This window comes from Hesperophylax consimilis, chromosome 28 (genome assembly GCF_061612785.1).
Source record: "Hesperophylax consimilis isolate HC1 chromosome 28, BYU_Hcon_1.0, whole genome shotgun sequence".
NCBI classification, from domain to species: domain Eukaryota; kingdom Metazoa; phylum Arthropoda; class Insecta; order Trichoptera; family Limnephilidae; genus Hesperophylax; species Hesperophylax consimilis.
The window spans coordinates 3,282,915-3,293,663 of NC_142863.1; the positions used below are offsets into that span (position 1 = coordinate 3,282,915).

General features: G+C 36.1%; 1 protein-coding gene across 1 annotated transcript in view; it reads right to left on the minus strand.

Annotated features, from left to right (window-relative positions):
* LOC149410032 (uncharacterized) overlaps window positions 1-10,749 on the minus strand; it is a 38,347-nt gene that overhangs the window by 4,140 nt on the left and 23,458 nt on the right. Inside the window, exons 11-14 of the mRNA XM_089648766.1 lie at window positions 5,401-5,471; window positions 4,437-4,634; window positions 3,684-3,814; window positions 244-353 (exon numbers count right to left, since the gene is read on the minus strand). Coding sequence (XP_089504892.1) covers window positions 244-353; window positions 3,684-3,814; window positions 4,437-4,634; window positions 5,401-5,471 — 510 coding nt within the window. The remainder of the gene's footprint in view (window positions 1-243; window positions 354-3,683; window positions 3,815-4,436; window positions 4,635-5,400; window positions 5,472-10,749) is intronic.

Consider the following 10,749-nt stretch of genomic DNA (forward strand, 5'->3'; position numbering starts at 1 on the left):
TCTTCATCGGTCAATGTATGACTGACGTCCTAGCTTATTCAAAGCATTTTCAAACCCTTCTGGTGCCAAAAATATGGTCATGTGGTTTGCCTCCAACTCTTTGAAATTGTACCCGGATTTCGTGTTAGTGCAAGTCTATTAATTAGGATATGTACGGTGAACATGTAAAACTTCAAAGTACATTATCTTAGTGTAACAGATTTAGACTTACGGCACGTGTTTTCTTATAAAAGTTGAACCAACCTTGTCTAGTTGGGCCTGTCCTTGATTGGTGTCTCGGGACAAACATATTGTCTACAATATGGTCGATGTTATCCTTCTGGGCAGCGGCCGCAGCATCCGTCAGCCTCCCCCTGAAGCACAGATCAATAGAACACCATTATATAACTAAAATTACGCCGTTTCTCCGCTGGGATCGAGACAGAGGATAGACAGCCACACATTGACATCAATACATCGTATTCACTCTCGATATGGCCCCACTCAAATATTTAATTCAATTGATTGTGTCATGTCTTCTTCTATTGTCTTTTCTCCTTACACTGATTCTTTGTTCATCCACTCTACATGCCAAAACATCTAGGCGTTCATTTTCTTAATCTTTTCCATTACGCTTACATCAGTCTTCTTGCATTCATTACGAATTTCCACATTTTTAACGCGGTCAAACTTGTCGAATTCCGCCTCACGCTTAATACGCAAAAAAATTATAAATAGCACTAGGTTTCAACTAAATTACTACAAGAAACAACTATTTATGTTAGGAGGGATGTTAAAAATTCAAGTGTTACATTTTTACAGGCTAGGAAATACGCATAATTTATTAATTAACACAAACTAACAACCTAAAAAACCTATGTTGTGCATGTTTACATCTCCCCTGACTTATATAGTTGTCTCCATTAGATATTTAAGTTGAAATCAAGTATTATTTTTGTGGTGATAAGCAGGTACCACTGTAAAAGCGGAGAACGCAACCGCAGAGGCACATAAAACAAGAGATCTACGGCAGAGCGTTACACGGTGCGCAAGACGACAGTTTTGCACGAAGTGGAATTTGACAACTTTACCCTTTGTTCTTCCACTCTACATACTCTACAAACCATCTAAGTGTTCATTTCTCAATCTCTTCCATTACGCTTAAACCTGCTTCTTGCATTCTTTTCGAATCTCCAGATTTTTAACACAGTCATATATGGTTTTACCACTTCAATGTACTTTCATCCATCCTCTGCACACTCCCATGCCTCACTGCCATTCGTCAGGGTTGGTATCAGCATGCCATCGTGGACTGCTATTCACGCCCATATTACAGTCACAATAATAAAATAAAACACACTAACTTTTTACAATCAATGACAGAAATATCCATTGAAAAATGAAATTTTTTGAATATCAAAACTTCATAGTTATTTTTCAGAAGACTTGGTAAAATAAAATTATTCAAACAGAAGAATAGTTGGCAATATTCTATTTTTCAAATTAAGATTCAAAGTAGGCTTGAAAAAATCAATTATTTCTTGTTATATTAGATACCCCTCGATTTTTGAAATAATAATATTTTTTGTAGTAACAAAAGTGATATTAAACAGAGAATAAATAACAAACATATCTATAATTTTTTTTTTTATATATATATTTTAATTATAAACTAGTGTTTAACCTCTCAGACAAAGACTTTTATTTACTTTGTGTTCCTTTGCGAACTGTCAAAACGTGAAAATTTTTGTGATATTTACGAGTTTTGTTAAAAGCTTCATAACTCACGTTTTGGGAAACGTAGCCTCATTCTAAAAAATGTTTTGGAAAGATTATGAAATTCACTATCGTATTGTATTGTTATACGTAAATATTTGCGTTTCTAAATATACATTTTCTGAAAACGTCAAAAATATGTAAAAATCGCTGACCATTATTTCAAAGCTGTGAAAAATGTACTTTTTTCTGAGTATCATAAAGAAATAACACTTTATATATTGAAGAAATATAATTAAAAACTATTAGTCACCTCAAAATATTAACCGTCCAAACTAAAATATTTTTAATAAATTATTTAGAAACGCAATAAATTATGAACGAACAAGATGACAGATCCAATCGACTTAGATAATGCACCTCTACATTCTATATATATTCTTGAATACAGACGCGTAGCGTTATTCATTATCGATACTCTGTTTTTTAAATCATGGGAATCCGTATACTAGTGATGGAAATAAATCGATTTTTGTAAAATCTCGCGCGTTTACGTGAAAAGACGTTCTAATGTCTTGACCGCTATTATCATATTTACGTCTTTTGACGTTCTAATGTTCTGAGTGGTTAAGACAAGGTTTTAATGCATAGCACAAAGGATAATAAATAATTATAAGCAATAATTAGTCGCCTGTAATATCAATACAAATTGAAAATATCTCCCGAGAAAAAATAAAAGGTCTTATAAACATTAGTTTATCATTACAAAATAATAATATTTGACAAGTCAAAATATTTCACCAACAAATGTAGATATAATATGTCTCGACGCCATCTAGTGGAAAATTTAGCACTAACAAAGCCTTTCCTACAAAAAAAAAATAAGCCGACGTGGCTCAGTGGGCCAGAGCGTCTGACCGGACATCAGAAGGCGTATTATATTATATTATTATATTATCATATTCAATCCCCGTCGGCGACATTTTTTTTTTTCTCGGGAGATATTTTCAATTTGTATTGATATTAGAGGCGACTAATTATATTGCTTGTGATAAAAATATAAATGTTAGTACACTCAAAATTTTAAATCTTCAAAAGTTCTTAACCGATTGCTTTGAAATTTTGACACAACGTTGCATTCGAATACGTGTGTTTTTATATACCGATATTATACAGTTAAAAACAGCGCCATCTTTTAAAAGTAAAAGTATTCTATCTTTCTCTATCTGCAAAGATAGACTGAGGCACAACAACATGTGGCGGTTTACAGCTAGTAAATAAATAAATATGGAAGATTTAACCCTAGATAACTAATTGCTCGTCGAGGCGACGACGCGCTATTCGGCGAAATTCGAAATCACCTACTTCCCTCCGCTCCCCGACCTTGACTTTCATTAACCTTCACGCATACTAGGACGTGTCCTATGACCACCTCGTCGTCCGCTGGACGAAAGTTTAGTTATAACAACAATTTTTATTTTTAAGGTACGTACATTCATATATTTATTGTTAATGTTGGCGAATCTTCTACAATAGAAGTTCCGGTTCCATCTACGTCAAACGTGCGTAAAATTTGCTACCTGTGTCCATCCAAGGCCCGGAAGATGACCAAACATTTGTGGGCCACATAATGTTGACATGTGTGGTCACTGTGTAGACTGATATTTTGACATTAATTTGTACTCAATTTGTTCATTATAAACCTTACTTTTGCGACATGTAACAAGTTCCTATCTTAATTAAATATTTTTGATTTATTTCTAGTAGTCCACTCGACGAAAGTGTAGTTACAATGAAACAATGAAAACAGTTTAGTTATCTAGGGTTAAAGAGAATGGAAAACTATAGTTACATCATGGTTACATGAAGGTATTTGCAGTTATTTTCATTTGAAACATCTTGAGAGACTGTGTGTTAGATTGGAAAAGAGGTAATCATTTTAATCAAGTTGGGTTGGGTTGGGTTAGGTTATGTCAGTGATAATTTACCTTCCCCTGGAGGGCGGGGGCACAATGGGTATTGCGTTGGTAGGCCTTCGCGTGGGCAGCGGGAGCCCCTTCTGCTCCTGGGGACTGTAGAAGGTGATGCCAGTGGGGGCAGCGTACACCGTTCGGGCGGGCTACAAATTAAAATTCAAAAATATAATGATTTTTGTTACAATAAAGGAATCATGTTTTCTTACTTATAATGTTATTGATCACACTTACTCAAATACTGAAAGTATTTCTTGAAAAAATCATCACTTTCATTGGCCCCAGCCTCGGAGTCGAAAGGTCTAACACAGATTGGCACATACATACTTCCAGGGATTTCTTGTTCAGTGGAGTTAAGTTATATGCTTGTATATAAGCGGTGAGTCGTTCGTGAACGAGCCGCACAATTGAACTGGCTCTTTTTGATGAGCCACATTCGTATGACTCTTGATAAACCGTAATACGGCTCAATTGAAAATATTTTTTTTCAAGAGATATTTTAGAAAAATAGTGCCAGTAAAATGTTCAAAGTATTTGTTATTACGTACTCAGAGACGTGAACGACGTCTGACAGTCCGACATCTGGACTTGGACACATGTGCGTACACCTACTAACTACCTGAGTACTCTCACGCTGGGGAGCTGGGAGCCGTATCGGGGGAGCACAGAATGCACCTGCTCAAATATTTGGTCCACTTAAACGTTCTGTGTCTCGCTCGTGCGTCTCCGACTTCTCTGTGGATAAGAATTAAAAGAATGCATACTAACATTTGTGACGTGTGTGGGCGGCGTGGTGTGCGCAGGGTGAGGTGGGTGGGGGGGATGTGCGGGGTGGGGCGGGTGGGGAGGGTGCGCGTACCCCGCCGCGGGCTGGTGGTGGTAGGGCATCGGGGGCGCAGCGTACGCGGGCCCCGGCTGATACACCTGCGGGGGCAGGGAGTGCGTGTACATGGCCCCGTTGGTGCTCTGCAAAAAACGAGATCAAAAAATATTACTCATTTCAAACACGAAAATTAGTGATTCGTCTGTAAGGTATATCATATTACATGTATATATGATGATTGGCAACAAAATGTGGCAAGTAACAACTTACGTTTCCAGTAAATTCTTAATTCATGTATGACTAAGATATAGACCTTCAAAAAGTATTCATATCCATATAAAAGTTGCTTTGAAAACTACATTTTACATTACGGGTGTGATTGAGATGATAAGATAGGCTTACTGACAATAACTTATTTATTTATTATTATTTATAGAGCGGAGACAATTTAAATATATAGTTCCCGTGAGCACTTAGGCCATAGGTCCATTGTGCTGTCTCCCATTTTACCTCATTCCTTTAACAGTAATCCGGTCCCTTTTATAAAGTTCACCAGGGTTGTCATTGGATATGTGCCTACGTCTTCTGGTTCCACAATGTGTCTTTCCAGGTCTCATCTCTCCTCTCCAATCCCCCTTGGTTCCGTGAAGGCCCCACGAGGGAAGAGTTCACGGAGGTGGCCTTATCTCTCCTCTCCACTTCTCCTTGGTTCCTTAAAGGTCCCACGAGGGGCAAAGATCACAAAAAATTTCTCAGCCACAGCGTTCATCCCACCATACAGATTACAAAATAAAATATATCATACAAATATTATCATCAACACCTACTTGTATCCTTTCATGGTTATTTTTAATATATTTTTTATGATGATTAAAATTGTAAAAGGTGCAATAAGAATGAGCTGTTTACCTGTATGTACTGGGATTGTGGCATCATGGGTTGGGGTGGAGGGGCGTAGCTCTGGGTAGCCACCAAACCCGCTAAAGACAAAAAAACAAACCGAATCAATAAATATATCTATTTGTACAAAAAAGAGTGTTTGTGGTTGGTGGGGATTTAATTTATTTTGGTAATGCCAATTTATAGTGAATGCCAGTGACACTATGGCATCCCCCCCCCAATTGGGGTATGTTGTGAGGCTGAAAGTTGTGGGAGAGGAAGGAGATGGGGAAAATAATGGTGGGGGAGTGCCAGGCTATTCAGATCTGGTTACCAAACACGGCTAAAGCCATTTAAAGCTACATTTCAATTCTGAATGGTGGTCTTACACCACGGCGATTTTGGGGGAATCTTCAAACATGTCGCAAGTATACTATATACTATTTTAAACAAATAAATTGTGAAATAACACAAATTAATCAAACAAAATTTACTTGCGCACGCCGGGATTCGAACCCGCGACCTTCGGCTTGAGTCGAGAGCTTTACCCTTCGACCACGGAGGCCTTTGAGGCTGACTTAGTTTTATACAATTCAGTAAATATAGTTTTATTCAAAGATCAACAAATTTTGCACCAATGACCTTCAAAACAAGAGGAAGGTCACTGTGGACATGAGATTTCGAAAAACCACCCCCTTTTCGAAAAATCACCCCCTTTTCGAAAAACCACCCCCTTTTCGAAAAACCACCCCCTTTTTACCCAGAATTTTGATACCGTCTACATTTGATTGACAAAAACGCTGCGTGAAGCTCCGGGCAACGCCGGGGACAAATAGGTTCAGATATAGTAATTAACCACTCAGGAAACTTAGCCTGTTCACTTTTGGGAACAATTTATATAGGTCTCATACATAGACATATGAATATTAGTAGACCTGCCCTAAGTGATTAAAAGCGTATTATCCCCACTCTCCATACCGGTTCCATTGGAGCCGGCTGGGCTCGCGTATGGCCTCAAGTGAAATTTGAAAACGTGACGTCATCATTCTTGTGCGAACTATGGTCGAGGCATCATCGGTTCATTTTACGAAATAACACGGCAAAATGTTGACTTGTACTATGAAAACTTGTAAAAATAGATGTGAAAAAGAGAATAAACCCAATTGTCGTTTTACATTCCATATATAAGCATTATTTTACTTTATTTTAAGCATATTCACATCGTATAATATGGATCAGTTGTAGAAACATAATATACTATCACATCGAGAAACGTCTGGACGCGAAACACAAAGCTGGTTGGTTGCTGGGAAGTAAATTATGAACATTTATAAAAGTGTCTTAACTAAATACTTAAACGAAATATTCGACTCTGAAAATAGAACCGAATTTTTTTGCCGTATTTGGACTTCGCAAATTTGTTCATAACGTGGCGAGTAATTTGCGCTCCCATGTAAAAATGTCTATTCATTCAAAAGCAGATTTTACTTTTAAGAAGTAAATGGTGATATTATAATGCGAGATGCCTATTTACTGTCAGATTGATTTATTGACGAATCACAGTCAGCTTCACTCCCTTCGTTCTTCAACAGTTGATTTTACCCCTCGCCATTATCTTCTCGTCTATTAATTCCTATGTCTGTGGTCTCATACAAATCGTTGTGTCTCCTTTACTATCATGGTGAGAAATATGATCTAAACGGTGTTAGAAAGAGAAAACACCACGCTTTATATTCAAATCTAAAAGAATTTTTTTATTGCACACCTCTATAAAAGCAAAGCTTCCGACCGCAATTTTAATTATTTTTACACGAAATTACAAAAAAGTGAGGTGGCAATAATGTTTAAACCCTCCAGCGTTTGAGGGTTATATTTGATCGGGTGTCCATATTTTATAAAAGTATTTTTATCTTTTTTTCTATCAATTCTTTAAACTGAATATCATTAATAAAATCCTAAAAATAGCCAAAATGAATTATTCATATTTCGTGCCGCTATCGTAACAATCGGTTTAACTTAAATTATTTCTTATTTTTTATCATATGAATGAGATAAAAGCGAAGTTACAGTTTTTTTTAAAATTCCCCAAACAAAAAGAATATGACTTCTTCTAACTCAGCAAACTTATTTTGTGGCACCATTTTTAATTAAAAAGGCACCAATTTTTAATTAAAAAGAATATGTTTTCGAAATATCGAGTTCTCTCGATTTTTCTACGATTGGAGTAAAAATGTGGTCAGCGCTTCTGACAACATTTTTCACATTGTATATTAAAATTTTATTATTTAGAAATAGTTATGTTTATTTTAAATGCGTACTTCGGAAAGATAATTTTATCTATTTTCTAAAGGAGTATTTGTTTTCATGGAAAATTAAATTTTATTATTTAGAAATAGTTATGTTTATTTTAAATGCGTACTCCGGAAAGATAATTTTATCTATTTTCTAAAGGAGTATTTGTTTTCATGGAAAATTAAATTTTATTATTTAGAAATAGTAATGTTTATTTTAAATGCGTACTCCGGAAAGATAATTTTATCTATTTTCTAAAGAAGTATTTGTTTTCATGGAAAATTAAATTTTATTATTTAGAAATAGTTATGTTTATTTTAAATGCGTACTCCGGAAAGATAATTTTATCTATTTTCTAAAGGAGTATTTGTTTTCATGGAAAATTAAATTTTATTATTTAGAAATAGTAATGTTTATTTCAAATGCGTACTCCGGAAAGATAATTTTATCTATTTTCTAGAGGAGTATTTGTTTTCATGGAAAATTAAATTTTATTATTTAGAAATAGTAATGTTTATTTCAAATGCGTACTCCGGAAAGATAATTTTATCTATTTTCTAAAGGAGTATTTGTTTTCATGGAAAATTAAATTTTATTATTTAGAAATAGTTATGTTTATTTTAAATGCGTACTCCGGAAAGATAATTTTATCTATTTTCTAAAGGAGTATTTGTTTTCATGGAAAATTAAATTTTATTACAGTGAAACCCGAATTTTACGTCCCCGGATTTAACGTTTTCCTGCCAATTACGCGTAATTATTTCAGTCCCGATATATTTTAGTACATTTGATACTCGCTTTTTACGTTTTTTTTCCCGCAATTTACGTCGAAAATATTCAAAAAATGTTAGTTTCGCGGGCTTGACACGGCCGTGCCGTAATTGGTCGGCTTACGGCGCGCAACGCGGTGATTGGCCGACATATTTCAATTTTAGCCGGCCGTGCCGTGATTGGTCGGGGTACGGAGCATAACGCGGTGATTGGCCGAGATATTTCAATTTTAGCCAGCCGTGCCGTGATTGGTCGGGGTACGGAGCATAACGCGGTGATTGGCCGACATTTTTAAATTTTAGCCATGTGTAAAATACTGTAGCATCATTTGTTCGGTTTATTTACGCATCTGTCATTCGGTTTTCAACTCGATTTGTGACACTTCTTTCTGACATTATTCGCGATCATCACATAGTTTTTACGTTTCTTGTTTTGTTTTCGTTAAGTTTATTACAATCTAAAGTGTATTACGTATACATATATTATTATTATGTCTCAACAAAGAAAAACGTTGTCAGTGCGAGAGAAAAGGAACATTCTTGAAAAGGTTAATAAACACGTTGGTTCACGTGTTTCGCTGGCTCGTGATTTGGGTATACCCATAACTACGTTGGCTACAATCATTAAAAATCGGGAATCTATCGAAAAAAGTGCGATTCAATGTGGTGTCATGGCGAAAAAACGTAAATATATTACTACGTCGAAGTATGAAAAACTGGAAGAAATTTTGAAAGAGTGGTTCGTCAGTGCGAGGGCCAGCAATGTTCCCGTCGGTGGTTCGATTATTCGCGAAAAGGCGCTACGCATCGCGGATCGACTCAGTATCGAAGGATTTACTGCCTCAAATGGATGGATAGACCGTTTTAAAAAGAGGCATAATGTGGTCTACAGATCGATTTGCGGAGAATCACGAAGTGTTGATTTAGATATTGCTGAAGATTGGAAGCAGACAGATGTTCCGACGTTAATTGCAGACTATGCTCCCGGAGATATCTTCAATGCGGATGAGACTGGGCTGTTCTTCAGCGTACTACCGTCTAAGACATTCTGCTTTAAAGGGGAGGACTGTCACGGAGGAAAATTAAGCAAGATGAGGCTTACTGTTCTTTTGATTACGAATTCAGATGGCAGTGAGAAGCTTCCCCCATTTGTAATTGGGAAGTCTGTAAAGCCCCGCTGCTTCAAAAATGTGAGGTCGCTGCCAACAAAATATGCAGCTAATAAAAAGGCATGGATGACTTCAACCTTATTCGAAAAGCAACTTACTGCATTAGACGCTTTGATGGGAGTAAAAAATCGGAAAATTGTATTATTCCTTGATCGGTGCCCTGCGCACCCCACAAATCTGACACTGAGGAATGTTAAGTTGGCATTTTTTCCACCCAACTGCACGAGTGAACTGCAACCTCTGGATTTGGGGATAATCCGTTCATTCAAGCACTACTACCGAAAAAACTTGGTAAATAAGTTATTGTCTGAGCTAGAACGAGGTGAGGACCCCAAAAAGTTTAAAATATCCATTTTAGATGCAATGCATTATATTGTAAAGGCATGGGGTGAAATTACGGACGTGACGATAAAAAATTGTTTCTGGAAAGCTGGGATAAACAAGGAGCAGGAGGCAGCGGCAGAAGAAGATACCGAGGATCATATTATTGATAGCTGGGAAAGGATTTCTGATCAACCCTTGGAGGACTTCATGAACCTCGACTCCAACGTGATGACGTCAGACTTGGTGGAAGTGGACGACATCGTGGACAGTCATGTAGCACCAGAAAACTCGTCCAGTGAAGAAGAGCCATCCGATGAAGAAGAGAATGTGATCCCAACAAAAGAAGAAGCGATGAAGTACATCGAGGGTCTTAAAACCTATTTTTCAAGCATTGGCGGTGTTCGAGAAGAAACTTTTAAATGTCTATACAAGATCGAAAAAGAAATAGAACAGAAAAAAAAAATGCAACAAACTAATCTACGTGATTTTTTTAATAAAAAATAAAATTTAAAATGTGTTTTTCTTCAATACCCCATGATATATATGATTTTTTTTAAATGAAAAGGTTCTTTTCTTCAGTATCCCTAATATATTTATACACAATTTTTGTAATAAAAAATAAAATTCAATACCCCCCATTTACATTTTCCCTCCGTTTAGGTTTTTTTTTTTTCAGTCCCTTAAAAAACGTAAAATAGGGGTTTTACTGTATTTAGAAATAGTAATGTTTATTTTAAATGCGTACTCCGGAAAGATAATTTTATCTATTTTCTAAAGGAGTATTTGTTTTCATGGAAAATTAAATTTTATTATTTAGAAATAGT